At 37.3% G+C, this 15,637-nt stretch overlaps 1 protein-coding gene across 1 annotated transcript in view; it reads right to left on the bottom strand.

Moving 5' to 3' along the window:
- Positions 1-5,877: 5,877 nt before the first annotated feature.
- KLHL32 (kelch like family member 32) overlaps positions 5,878-15,637 on the bottom strand; it is an 826,279-nt gene continuing 816,519 nt past the window's right edge. The window contains exon 6 of the mRNA XM_044065720.1: positions 5,878-7,957. Coding sequence (XP_043921655.1) covers positions 7,796-7,957 — 162 coding nt within the window. The 3' untranslated portion in view covers positions 5,878-7,795. The remainder of the gene's footprint in view (positions 7,958-15,637) is intronic.

Here is a 15,637-nt window from a genome sequence, read left to right as displayed (position 1 = left end):
CCTCTACAATCTGATGTTCTTTTTGGTCCTCCAGTAGAATCAGTTTTGAAAAAAATGGAGGAAAAAGCTAAGTCTATGCAGACAGTTAAGGACTTTTTACAGGTTCAGCCCCCTAAGTTCAGTAGGAATTGGCCTACTAAGGGATGGTCTTTCCCCTCTTCGGATTATCAATCTAGGGGCAGGTCGAGGCGAGGTAGAGGTAGGGCTTCCTTTCAGGGCCCTGTTACTTTTAGGTCTTTGAGTTCTTCTACCCCTTCTGCCGGGGAGGGCAGGAGTCAGTCCTTTCGGAAACAGACCCAATGACCCGTGTCTTCAGCTGCCAGACTCTGCCTTGCTGGCAGCCCCTCTAGGAGGAAAGCTGAGACTTTTCAAAAGGAATTGGCATTTGGTTACCCAAGACAAATGGGTATTGGACATAATAAATCGAGGCTACAAATTTTATTTTCACACATTCCCTCCTTTCAAAGGTATGCCGGATGTGCCTCATCAGCAAAGACTGGAAGCACAGACACAAATTTCTTCTCTGCTTCAGTTGGGAGCAATACAGGAAGTACCTTCTGCAGAAAGAGGCACAGGGTTTTATTCCCGTCTTTTCTTAGTGCCAAAGAAAGGAAATACTTGGAGGCCAATTCTGGACTTGTCCATTCTAAATACCTTTCTGGAAATTCCAAAATTCAAGATGTTAACACTGCAACAGCTGTTACCTATGCTGGGCAAAGATCACTGGATGGTGACTCTGGATCTCAAAGAGGCCTATCTTCACATTCCTATCAGGCCCAGTTGCAGGAAATTCCTGAGATTTCGGAACGGGAATTTGCATTATCAGTTCTCTGCATTGCCCTTTGGCTTGTCTACTGCACCCAGGGTGTTCACAAAAGTCCTGGCTCCAGTAATAGCTTTTCTCAGACTAACAGGGATTCAAATTTATCCTTATCTGGACGACTGTTTGATTCTGGCTCAAGGCAAGCACGAACTTCTTCAACATCTGCAGTATGTAATGACAGTTTTAAGATGCCTAGGGTATTCTGTGAACGAAATAAAGTCCAGTCTAGTACCCTCACAAGAGATGTGTTTTCTGGGTGTGAAACTGAATACGGCTGCTCAGATGGCATTTCTTACCCCGGACAAACAGAGAAATCTTCACCTATACTTCCAACGGCTATCAGTAATGTCCAGGCTGACTGCAAGGACAGTCCTTCAAGCCTTGGGGTTCATGGCATCTTGCATTCTAGTACTTCCCAATGCCAAACTGCATATGAGGAAGCTACAATGGTATCTCAAAAGCGTTTGGACTCAACACTGCCACGATTTGGACACTGTCATTCGGATTCTACCGTGCATTCAGAAAGAATTTCTGTGGTGGGCTCAGGAATGTCACCTAAACAAGGGTCTCTCTGTGACCCAACCAGAGGCAAGTCAGATATTAACGACAGATGCCTCGGAGTCAGCCTGGGGAGCTCATTTCAGAGGAAAATGGATTCAAGACCTTTGGCCCCCAGAGCTACTTCACTTGCATATCAACATGAAAGAGATGCTGGCAGTTCAATTTGCTTTGGAAGGATTCAAGAGCCTACTTCAACCAGGACTGGTGTTGATTCGAACAGACAACACGACTGTCATGTGGTACATCAACAAGCAAGGGGGAACTCATTCTTACCCTCTTTGCAGACAAGCAATGCGGTTATGGGAAACTGCTTTGAATCTGCACATCACTCTTCGAGCACAGTTTCTGCCAGGAGCACAAAATTCTTTAGCAGATGTTCTGAGCAGACAGATTGTGGATCCTCACGAATGGAAATTGGACCCTCAGGTATTTCTTCAGTTGACAATGGCTTGGGGAACCCCGGACATAGATCTATTCGCTTCTCCTCTGAATTTCCAACTGCCACTGTTTTGCACAAGGCTATTTCATCCAAAAGCCTGGAAAATAGATGCACTATCCTTCAGTTGGAGCAACCTTCACGTGTATGCTTTTCCTCCTTTGCCTCTTCTTCCAAAGGTGCTGTTGAAAGTCAGGAGGGACAAACCTTGCATGATCCTTATAGCACCGAATTGGCCTCGTCAGCATTGGTACCCTCTGTTGAGGAGCTTAATTCATGTACCACCTTGGCCATTACCACAGATTCCTCACTTACTGTCTCAGGACAACAATCATTTTCTCAATGTCAGGGTTCAATCCCTACACCTGACAGCCTGGCGCATTCTGTTTTAGAGAAGGAGGACCTTCGGCTCCCTCAACGAGTTCTGGATGTTATTTTGGAAGCCAGGCGTCCTAGTACTCGAAAAGTTTATGCTGGTAAATGGAAGAGATTTTTTCTTTGGAGTTCAGCTACGGGCTTTGATGTCGAATTGCCTAATTTGAGTTGTACATTGCAATATTTGACTGTTTTATTGGACAAGGGTTTGTCCTTCTCTTCTGTAAAAGTGCATGCTGCAGCTATTTCTGCTCACTATGATTGTGACCCTCCTTTATTTTCACATCCATTGGTTAAACAGTTTCTTAGAGGGGCAAAGAATATAAGACCCCCACGGAGGCTCCTACTCCTACCTGGGATCTTAATTTTGTTTTGGAAAAGCTGACTCTGCCTCCTTTTGAACCTGCAGCTACAGCTGAATTGCAGTTGTTGTCTTGGAAGACTGCTTTTTTATTGGCTGTTACTTCTGCTAGAAGGGTATCTGAATTACAGGCCCTCATGGCAGTGGAACCTTTTCTGATTTTTCACAATGACAGAGTTTCCTTACGTACTAATCCTACTTTTCTGCCTAAAGTGATTTCTAATGTGGCGTTGAACCAATCTATACATTTGCCTACTTTTTATGCTAACCCCCAAAATGAGGGGGAAAAAGTTTTGCATTCTTTGGATGTACATAGGCAGTTAAGGTATTATTTGAGCAGAACCAAAGAGTTCAGGAGATCTCAACAATTATTTGTTTCTTTTGCTTTGACTTCATGAGGGAAAGCTGTCTCGAAACAAACTATTTCCAAGTGGATTAGCCATTGTATTGCATTTTGTTACTCTCATCATGGAAAGGATGTTCCACTTGGGATCAGGCCTCATTCTACTAGGGCTACGGCCACTTCTACTGCTTTTTTGAGAGGGGTAGCTACTAAAGACATTTTAGAAGCAGCTACTTGGAGTTCTGTACATACCTTTACAAAGCATTATCATTTACCTCTTTATTCTAGGTCTAGGGCTGGGTTTGCCACTGCAATCTTACAGGGCATGTCAGCAGCCCCTGATGTTATTTAGTTGACCAGCCTCCCTTTTTTCCGTTGCTCTGGGATTCTACCCATATGTAAGGACTGCAGCAATGGGAGACGAAGAACATAGTACAGTTTTGTACCTACCATAAATGTAGATGTTCGAGGATCTCCATTGCTGCAGTCCAATTTTCCCTCCCTCCTTCCCCCCTTTTCTTTTTAGGCTGGGGTTTGGGTGGTGTTTTTTGTATTCTGACATCTGGGGCAAGAAAGACTGAGGTTATGGCGTCGGTCATGCGCATTTGTACTGGCATGTACTGACGTCAGTCTCGGGCGCCGATGACCAACGCTGGTTCTAGCCCTTTGGTATTCGGGCCGATTGTGGACAGCGGAGTACCCATATGTAAGGACTGCAGCAATGGAGATCCTCGAACATCTACATTTATGGTAGGTACAAAACTGTACTTTTCTCCTGTTTTAATAGACAGATTTGTCCAAGCTGCTTTCAGTATTTGATCCTTCTCCATATTGGACAAAACTTCACAATTATTGAAAGTGGAGGAGCAGTTTCTTTTATCTGAGAAAGAGTCAACAATATATGAGCCCTTAGTATTCTGAATGATAAGGCTTCTGATAAGGTTAAGTTTTTATGCAGACATGTTAGAAAATTGATAATATTTTCTCCTTCAGATTTCTCAGGTATTCCATAAATTCTTATATTATTACATCTCAGTTTATTTTAAATGTAATTTTTTGCTCAATAAGCCAGTTGTTTTGTTCTGAGTGTGACTCACCTTCAGATATTCTTCCTTCATAACCATTTAAAGAGTCCTCTGCGGAAGTTATTTGTGTACCTTGTTGTTTTATCAGACAACTTAGACAGTCCTTTTGACTCTTTGATTCTTCTTTAAAGCCATCAGTCGTTAAATCCAGTTTATCAATGTTTGTCATGACATCTTGTATGTTTACTACCAAAGAGTGAATTTCTTTTTTAAGAGAAGGATCATGTGAACTGTTTTTAGGTGACTCATTTTACAGTTTTCCTGTTTTCTGTATTGAAATAAAGTTTCTGATTGGAATTTTTTTAATTTTTAAAATTTAAAAGCTACCACTTTCTTCTTTACTTCTTCTATACTTACTTGAAAGCTTTAGATCATAGAAAATATAGTTTTTGATTATTTAAAAGTCAGAAAGAAACTGGATTTGTTACAGAGACTTTTACAGTTGCTGCTCTTACTCTGCCATCTTGGCCATGCCCTGTCTGATTATGCTTTTAAAGCATCTGTTGAACTTTGAAATGTTTTCTCATTGGTGCAGCAGCAAGATATGGTCCCACCTACCTACCTTAAAATTCTGTATTACTTTTGGCACATGCCTCAACTCAGACTACAAATACTTTTCTCAGGTCAGATATTTAGTGAGGCAAAGGTCTTGATGCTTAACTGCTTGTAAAAGTAACTGAGCTGCCTGCCTGACCATTCTGATGCAAGTACATTCCTCCTGAAAAATGCTGCTGGCATTGTTTCAGTTGATGGGAAGACATTTCCGGTTTTGGACTCATGATATGTTTCTTCTTTTGTGGCTGTGCGTATTTACTGCTGTTGTAACCACACTCAGATGAGTATGTGAACTTTGCATGAACTCCACAAAGCCTATTAACTTAAGTAACAAAAACAATATTGCTTTTCTCTCTCTTGTAAAACATTTTTGCCAGAGCTAGAGCCCAAAGTTCACATTAACCAATGCCACTTTACTGACCTAGGTGAATATGCCAGACACCAAAACATCTCAGTATTTTCCTTACAAAAGTCAGCCTGGTGAATGTATAAGCTGCTTCTCTGTTCTGTAAGCTGACAAATGGCAGAAGTCACTCATATAGAGAAGGGATTACTCCATCAGACAAGATATCTTGCTTTATTACTGGTGTATATGCTTCTACAGCTAACTTTTCAAGACTTCTGTCTGGCAATAATTGACAGGCTCAGTAGTAATTTTACAAAGTTAATGTGTTCAAAGAAATACTATAGTTCTTGACCTTTTGCTGCTCTCTCTTCAGTGGGGTGATATTACTCGAATTAAAGGTGGGATTTGAACTGAAAGCAGCAAGATACTGTAGTTTATGATGCAAGACACTATAGTTTCAGGTACTTAACAAAAGTTCTGGCACCATTATACAGTTCACATCTGATAGATTTTTCCATTCAAGACTAGATTTGAATTTCTGTTTGCCAGAAACATAAGCAGGACCAGTAGCAATACTGAAATCTCAGAGGACTATGTGGACAAAAAAGTAAGAGAAAAGGAGGCGATGCTGATTTAGACAATACCCTTGCTCAGTATAAGACTGTGCACCTATGTCTATGATTTGAATAGTAGTATCAGAATTAAAGTTACAGGTGAGTTGTAAACTTCATTGATATGTTGTACAGTACTTTGTATATTTAAATTTTTACAGTGGTATGTCTGGTAGATAATGCACATGGAGTTAAGACTACACATCAACAAGGCAACTGGTTCTTCCTGGCACTTTAGACTGTCTTCTGCAATGAAAACCTAGGTTCAACATTTAATACTTATATCTGTGTGTGTGTGTGTGTGTGTGTGTGTGTAATATATACATATATATATATATATATATATATATATATATATATGTGTGTGTGTGTGTGTGTGTGTGTGTGTGTGTGCATAGTGCATGTTTTCTGATACTCGTAAATATTTTAAAGTGTAGTAACACAACCTGAAGAATAAACCTCACTGGTAATCACAACATCAATAAACATGCTAATACGGATTAAAGTTATCACCTTGTAGTGGGACAGGGGCAGGTAGCACAATGAGAGAGAAGGAAACCAGAAAAGAGGTAAGTAACAGCTGTAATACTATTTTTGCTGCTGACTGTCTGTTCTTTTCAGTTTTGTTACAGCATTATTTTTGTTTCCTTTTTTTAATCTTACAAAGAGAAATAGTGGACAGTATGTTCAATTCACTGGCAAGAAGTAAGTTCTGATGTGATTCGATCTTAACTGGTCCTTATAGAAACAATCACTGTACAGCCACACTATTGTGTGAAATTGCATCCATATAGAATATATTGGAAAAAGGTAGTATTTTGCAATGTTTTGATTTAAAATGCACCATTCTGACGTGTTTTGTATATCAAACTTGTGATTTTGTTCTTAGCCAGTTTTGAATGGAAATTAAGCCTACTACATTTGCTCCATAAGTGGAAACCAGGGTAGAAGAGAAGTTTTAATTACACTCTGTACAGAATGTTAACCACCTATTGTCTCTCTCCCTGTCTCTGTGTCACACACACACACACATACACACACACACCCACACACACAAACACATTTTTTGCTTATCAGTGTACTATATCCATTATTTTTAGAGGCTTCGTGTATGATACTATAAATGATCATTTTCTACAATTTAATAGAAGATTCACAGTTCCACTGTGATTAGATAAATTGTATAGGTTCTGGTAATTGCTGTAGACTCAAAAGTACTATGCACTTCATAGCTATCCACAAATTTATATTTCTTATTCCTCAATTACATCTCTTATTCATAAAAGTAACTTTAAAGTCAGGTGTCAGTTACGATGAAAGTGTCAGCTCCTGTAATCTATTCTGCAAACAAAATTACATTATCCTTTCATATTTGGTTAATGGTTACAGTTACCCGAATTTAGCAACTGTCACATTTCAAGTTTTTTATAACTAAGCCAATACAGTAGAATGCCAGCAGCAAAGGGGAGGGGGGTGATAGGGAAAGCTAGGAATGGAGGCTTGGTTAACAAAAATGTAATTACTTGCACACCACAACAGAATAATACAAAGATTGTTTTCACAGGAAACTTTAGAATTTTTTTTTCTAAATCAGAGCTAGCCCTGAACAAAGAGACATGTTTTAAACTCTGGTTATATTTATTATATTTCAAAAAAAAAAAATCAGGATTTTTTTCATAACAGCTTATACTAACGTTTTACTAATATTCATTCATCAGGAGTAAGCTTTTGTTTTTTTGTGTGCTGTTTCTTCTGTCACCTGATAATACTTAATTTAAAAAAAATCAGAAATTGCATATTGTCATTTTTGAAGTATAAAAATTGCATCTGTTTTGAGCACTGACCCTGAAGGTCTTTGTAACTATGTTTTCAACCTTTCAGTCACGCAGTAGCTAAAATGGTTGAGTAGGTATTCCTGTGATAAACAAAAGGATATTAAAGAAGTCCATTAACCAATCACAGTTGATCATACTGCTGCCAGAAAACCAGAACAATGAACATTACAGATAGATAATTGTTTTTCAATGTCACATCTAAAACACCACTGGTGTTGATCATGTTTGAGAAAGTTCATTGTTCTCTGTGTGATAGTGTATTAACAGTCCCACAAAAATGATTTCTCTGCTTCTTCTTCTTTTATACAGTTATTTAGGTGTCTGAAGTCCCTCTTTGTTGTAGAGTCACAGTACAATTTGGTAGGATATACTTGTTTCTTTGGAAAAATATAAACACCATGCCTGCTTGTTATCCGTCTGTGAGATGATCATGCCCATTATGAGCACTCCTATACTGTTTCTGTTTACACAGCACCAATTCTGTGGTGAGGCACTTGAAGGGTCTGAAGGTTGGGAGATGTAAAATACGGAGCTGCAAGAAAGCATGCCGCTATTCCATTGGAAGCAAAAGGAAGTGTAGGCCCATAAAACACTTCTTCTTTGCCTTCTTTACTGACATCAAGCACCTGTAACAAAAAAAAAAAAAAAAAAAAAAATATATATATATATATATATATATATATATATATATATATATATATAAAATAAAACAAGGACAACAATTAGATTTTGTATTAAACAAGGACTTTGGTGAATGATGCAAACTTCTAAAGCATGTCTATGTGAAATGAAAAGTATCTGCGTTGCTCATATCATCAATCAGTATAAGCTACATGTGTCTGAGTACATGTATAGACATGGATTCACTTTATAATCTCGAAATACTGAAATATTGAATTTCAGTATCTCGAGACTATAAAGCCGAAAACTCAAAACCAAAACCACAAACGTAAACAAAACATTATGCCACAAATATAAACACAAATGCATCTACCTCCCGACACTACAACAAAGCAAAACAACACACCTGAACACAACAAAATAAACACACACAGCTACCCTTCCTATAAGCAGAGGGGTAAGCCCCCCTGCACCCCCCATGGGGGGGCTGTGCTCCCACACCCCCGCTACTTATATATACTAACTCTGAGGTCGCACTAAACACCGAAAGACAGAAAACCCACCACCACATATTCTACATCCCCACATCACTTGCATACAAACACCACCACTCTCAACACTGACAAACTCATAGTCTTATCTACCTACCCTAACCCACACCTAAAACTCCCCAACATACTCACAAACACACAAATCCTCCCCAAAACCCTTAAAAAACATAACACTTACCTAACGCTCCAAAAGTACCTCGGGTTCGACATTTCCGGGTTCGATATTCTGCAGTTTTGCGCAACTGCAGATTCGATTCGACAATTTGGTCTCGAGATACTGAAATTCAGCATTTCAGTATTTCGAGATTCCAAAGTGTTTCCATACACATACACACACACACACACACACACACACACACACACACACACACACACAGACTCAAACAGACAAGATAAAACCACCACATTGCAACAAAAATATCAAAAGACAACATAATTCTAGAAATCACCGATTACTTTCATGATTAGGATTCTTGCTGGATCAAAGACTCATGTTTCAAAATCACATTCATCAAAACCAACATAAACAAATACCTGTTTTCAACCATTAAGTATAAACCACTGGTAATGTCATCTCTTGCTTTGTTATAGATGGTCCACAAAGACAACATGACTATTCAATTCTATCAAAAGCCAGATGGCCCCTATTCAGCAAAGATCTGGTTTTCTGATAGCGTCCCTTCTTTGCAGACCTTTCCTCATATTTACAATAAAATTTCAACCAAGAATACTACTTATTAGCTGAGAATTTTTTACTCTTTCCTCAAACCCTCTGACTCTTCAGACTTCTTTTACTAAGCATCACCAAAGCAACCAGAACTTCACAGTTTCAGCACACACACACACACACTCAGAGAATCTGTTCCTACCAACATGAAAAGTACTGCCAATTACAATAAATTCAGAACTACTTGTAAACACTATCTAACCAAATCAGCCAGCTGTAAGTGTTCCTTTTCCAATCACAGTACATAAACCTCCATCTTTAAACCAACTTTTACTCTTCTATATGACTAAGCAATGTAATTCTGCAAATGGATACTTTTAACTGCACTCATTTTTTTCCTCTCACCACATTTATCTCCCACCTCATTAATACAGTTAACTGCCTTCCCAGTCTTCCTAATCTCTCCATTTTGTAACCTACCACTTAAAAATTTCCCCTACCTCATAACTGTATATATTGCATGATCATGGCTACACTGGATTTATTTAGGGGCAGGGACATTGTTAGCACAAATTAGTAAGGTGGTGCACTGAGGCAAAGCCCATTTCACTGAGACCAAATTGCCAAAAGCTCAAATCACCAAAAACTCATTTGATCGAATCTCATTTCACCAAAATTAGTACTGGCAGTGTATATGCCCTTTTTCCCACTGTAGTGCAATCCTGGAGTTAGTATATATAGTTGGGGGTGTGGGGGACACAGTTTCTGTTAAGAGGGCAAGTAAGTAGTTTTTTAACCAAACTAGGTGGGGGGCTAGACCCCCAACACCCACCAATGTGGGGATCTGTGCCCACACCCCCCAACTATATATACTAACTCCAGGATCACACTACAGTGCGGAAAAGGGCATATTCACTGCCGCTACTAATTTTGGTGAAATGAGATTTGGTCAAACGAGTTTTCAGTGATTTTTGCTTTCGGTGATTTGGTCTCAGTGAAATGAGATTCAGTGCAATGAGTTTTTGGCGAAGTGATGTAGATCTATATATATATATATATATATATATATATATATATATGTTAGGTGTTGGGGGGGGGTCCCTCATGTAGGTTGCTGGGGAGCAGTAGCAGCTGACTTCAAATCAAAGGGGGGCTGCAGGAGACAGTTGAATGGGTGGGGCCAACGGGAAGGAGTATGACCAACTAGAAAGGGGTGGAGCTATGCTCAAAACCACAAAAACTGGGACTTTAATTAAATACACTGCCCTGGGTTTCAAACCGTCATTATGAGAGTCCGATCAAAACAAAATGAAGCATAGAAGAAAAAAATGTTTCAATGCATTGGCTATATGACAGCTTACTTAGCATCTAGATGGAAATAAAAAGGTTGTGAGGCATGAACAAATAAATTACTTTTTAAATACATTACTGGAATGCCAGTCAAAATCAAGTATAAAAAAACAAGCAGCACTCAACTCAAACAACTTCTGCCTTACACTGCAGTTCTAATTATAATTTATATTCAGCTTTATAAAAGTACCAAGTAACATGCTGAAAGTAGAAATTTCTGTGATACCCCCACTTGTAAAAATGTTTCTTATCCAAGAAAGACCTTCTGCCTGACAACTATCTACTTTTTTCATGGGGAAAATGTGATCAAAGTAAAAAATGAACAGCAAACAAGAAACAAGCTCAATATAAATTTCTTAAAGAATTACTGCACAGGTTATGGACCACATATGATAGATTGGCATTCTGTTTAGTTTATGGGTAAAGCCTGCAAAGATGACTGCAAGTCACCAACAAATGTAAGGATTCCTGTCCTTTATTACAAATACTGTGATATGTATTTCAATACCTAAGGCTTATACGTTATCTAGTTACATAAATATTCTCTGCATGGCAACAACTAAAAGGCTTTCAATGTTGGTAATTCTTTAACAGTATGTTTATTAAAGCTTACTTGCATCTTATAATCTCAGACCAGTTACCTGATGGTCATTAAAGCATTGCTACTTAAACACAGAGCAACAGGCACTGCAACAACATGCATCTTCTCAACATTTTTGTAACAGTATAAAATATTACAGAAAACCAGAACATTCTGCAAAATCAATGACAGATGAAAAGCCACTGTAGTACTTGTGTCTACCTTGGATAGGGGGATACTCTGCACACTTACACTGCATAAGTGCTCCTTGCCTTGCTTGGACACATTTAGAGTCAGTACATGGTGGAGTGGGGTGCAACAAGTATGTCACAATTTGAAATGTCTCTGTCTGATGGTGATAGCCCGAACACATTTGTCATACCTTTCAACCTCAGAGCAAGAAACCTGGACAAAACCATAAATAGAAGTGGGACAAAGGCCCAAAAATAAGGACAATTTTTAAATATTGCTCTTATAAACTTAGAAAGATAATACAATAGTAGGTCTTGCATTAGTATGAATTTTCTGAAGGGTATGAAATCTGAAACTGAAATGTCTGTCATTATTTTCTAACTTCAATCTTTAATAATTTGCCAGAAAACCACAATTTTATAAAAAATGGACCATAAATATGATGCAGAAATATAAAATAGCCACACAATACAGCTGGGAACCTGTCAATGAAGGGACATTTTTTTAATATTAGTACTGTTAAGTTGAACAGCTGACAAAATAAGAAAATCTACATGCATTTCTGAAATAAAAGTAATCTATAACTCTGATCATTACAATTATTTATTAATTGTAAACCCTCCACATTTTCTTCCAAAATTGCCATTTTGCAGAGGGATTATTAGGGTGAGTGCAACATTTTGAGCCAAAGTCAGGGACAGTTGAGAGGTTTGGATATACATTATTCTATAAAGTGATTTATTAGTGCGTACCTCTTAATGCAGGAACTCTGGACAAGGGCAAATATATTGGGGGAACATACAGACAGTACTAAAAATTGCTCTTGTATAAACTTCGACAGTTGACAGAATAACAGGTCTTGCTTTAGCATGGATTTTTTGAAGGGTATGAAGTCTGAAACTCAATGTCTGTCATTATTTAGTGACTTCATTCCTAAATGATTTGCCAGAAAACCACAAATTTTATGAGGAACAAACCAAAAATAAGAAGCAAAAATCTATTCATTCTGCGAAAATCTGGACAGTGTTTTGGAAGTAAGAATTCTGGAATTAGTTTGTTTGGGTATTTCCTCTTGTGTCTTTCGGCTTTTCTCGGTTAGGGGTCGCCACAGCGGAACTCTGGTCCGCTAATGATTGGCAGCTGATTTTTACGTACCGGCTTGCCAGGTCTGACGCACAACCTTCAACAAAGGTATGCCCATTCACGCATGTCTCCACGCAGAAGACGCTCTAGCTGAGAATCGAACCAGACAGCGTCTTACTGTGAGGTGACAATGCTACCGCAGCACCACCACCGCGGGTTGAGAGGGAGTTCACTCTTTGTTCACTCAGTCCGATCATTTGATCATGGATCTGGCATCTATTATTAGAGGATTGTCTTCTGACACTGATGATTTGGGTATTTTTGGTTTGGGTACACATACATTCAGTAACAGCGTAGGGGCTGAATTGGGTGATCCAGTTCATGAGTATAAGCTGGCCTTTCTTAAACTAACCAAAGAGATGAAGAATCTGAGAAACAATGTATGGCATTTACGCCTTTTCAAGGCATATCAACAGAAACAAATATCGCCCAGAGGATTCAGGGTTAAGGTACAGCCATTAGTACCTCAGGCTGATCAGATATTATTAGACCAATGGCTTGCTGTGCAACAACAAGCTTCGATGGGCTTTGTCAGTGCACTAGCTGCATACTATGAGAGAGTAATACAACAACAGACTCTCAAAGTTGAGAATTTGAGTAAAGGGGTGCAGAAATATCAATCTCTTTCCTGTTATACTCCCGGTCTTAACCAACTCAGTAAGGATCTTTTGGAGTTGGAAAATACCCTAAAAGACAAAAAAAAGATATGAAAACATTTAACAGGGGTGTGGATGATTTTGATAAGGGCAGACCATTTGATATTTGTAAAAATGTTAAATTTGTGACACCTAACTAAAACTTTGGCAATTTTAGACTCAAAAGGCAAAAATCCATCTTGAAAAAGAGAAATAGGGACTCAGCTACCTATACATATCTATACGTAGTAATATATGTATATGTGTGTGTATGTGTATATACAAATATACACATATACAGATATATTTATATATATATATATATATATATATATATATATATATACATACACATATAGTTATAGATATCTATATATATATATATATATATATATATATATATATAGACATATATATAAATATATATATATATATATATATATATACATATACACACACACACATATATATATATATATATATATATATATATATATATATATATATATATACATGCATACATACAGAGCTATCTATATATGGCCATATATATATATAATGCAATATACAGATGTATATAAATACATATATATGAATATATATCTGTATGTACATGTACACATATATCTATATATGTGTATATATATATATATATATATATATATATATATATATCCATATCCTTATGTGTAAACATTACTGTTGTGTATACCTTTAGAACTAGAACTCAGCAAACCACAGAATAACCAGAAGAACGTGAGCACTCCAAAGGACACCAACGTTATTCACAAACATTTAAGCGCTTTCCTCTCCACTACAGAGACTTCCTCAGAACAAAAATCACAACCTTACCCAACCAAGTTAAATACACCCATACATTATTCAATTAAGCAACAATTAATCCTTAAAGCAATATCAAACTTCCAATGTTAACATAGTTCACCACATTGTTTTAAAAAATTCTTAAAAACAAGATTTAAACAAAATGTTACATTGTTTTATGTTAAAAAATATGTTTACATAAATTAACAAACCAAAAACATATTTTTAATTTTTTTTTTTAAAACCTAAGTTCTCAAATAAACTAACCTGAAATTTGATCACGTTTAAGAATGCTAGCAATACTAATGGTTTCATTGATGCCTGGAAATCTAGAGGCATCCATAAACAATTGACATTTTAATAACATTACATCCAAGTGCACATCCAAAATACCCCTTTTTCATTCTCACTGAGGTGTTGCAAGACCAAAAATTTGAAACAATGTGTGGTATGTTCACTTATGTGCCTATATAGTGCACTGGTTAACATACCATGCTTAATGTCACCTAAATGTTCTCCCATTCTAATTTTCAATTTCCTACTAGTTTTACCAATACAGAAAATGGGACATTTCTGAATTTTAGCCATATAAATCACCCTTTTACTATTACAATTGCAGTGGCCCCCAATATGCAACCTATGTCCATTAATTTTCACATAATCCCCAGTTTCAAATATGTGTGGACAAAAAGAACAAGCATTACATTTAAAATTACCCACTCTTCTATTTATCTTGTGTGTAGATCTCACCCCCTCAAGAATGTTCTTAATACATTTATCTCTCCTAAAAACGTACTTGGGGTGTTTTCCAACTTTAGAACCTATACCTGCATCACACTTCAAGATATCCCAGTGGTCATTTAACACCTCAGTGATGGAGTTGGCCATCCCATTATATGTTAGCACTAAAGACAAGTTAAAATCCTCATTTAAATTCCTAACACTATTATTTCTAACGAATCCAAAGCCCAAAATTGGTTTGTATAACCCATGCCTGCGCTTAAAAATAACCTCTCTAGTTAAATTTTCCAAAAGCCAGCCAGGATATCCCCTTTGCTTGAACATTTTACAAATAAAATCCAACTCAATCAAAAAATCAGCTTCTGAACTAACCATCCTAGCTGCCCTTATCAATTGGCCTTTTACCTCTCCTTTTTTCTGATAATCAGGGTGGCAACTCCCATAATCTAAATACGAATTCAAAAAGTTTTTTTTCCTATGTATTTCAGTTAAGAATTTTTTCTGGGAATAATCAATGGTTAAATCAACATCTAAGTAAATAATGTGTTTGCTGTTATATTCAAAGGTGAATTTAAAAAACTCTACAGTTCTATTAATATATACTAAAAATTCATTAAGACTATCCTCGGTCCCTTTCCAAATCAGGAATAAATCATCCAGGAATCTGATGTAGTGTGTGATTTGGTCCTTGTACTGGCTATTGAATAAGTACTCCTGTTCCCAGTATGACATTATCAAATTGGCAAAAATGGGGGCACAAGCGGCCCCTATTGCTACTCCTTGAACTTGCTTATAATTTATCCCTTCAAACCATAGGTAATTGTTTTTCAACACTAAATCCATCAAAACAATTATTTTGTTGATCTCATCTTGATCAAACATTTTGGTTTTATGAAGCTGCTGTTCCATCCAAATAGTCCCTATATCTTGGGGAATAACTGAAAACAAGTTTACTACATCAGTAGTAACCAGAAAAACCTCATTTGTTAGATCAAAACCATTTA

Source organism: Protopterus annectens, chromosome 1.part0, assembly GCF_019279795.1.
Source record: "Protopterus annectens isolate FY-2018-M chromosome 1.part0, PAN1.0, whole genome shotgun sequence".
In the NCBI taxonomy this organism is placed as follows: Eukaryota; Metazoa; Chordata; order Ceratodontiformes; family Protopteridae; genus Protopterus; species Protopterus annectens.
The sequence above is the reverse complement of the archived record's forward strand: the minus strand, read 5'-3'. Positions and strand labels throughout refer to the sequence as shown.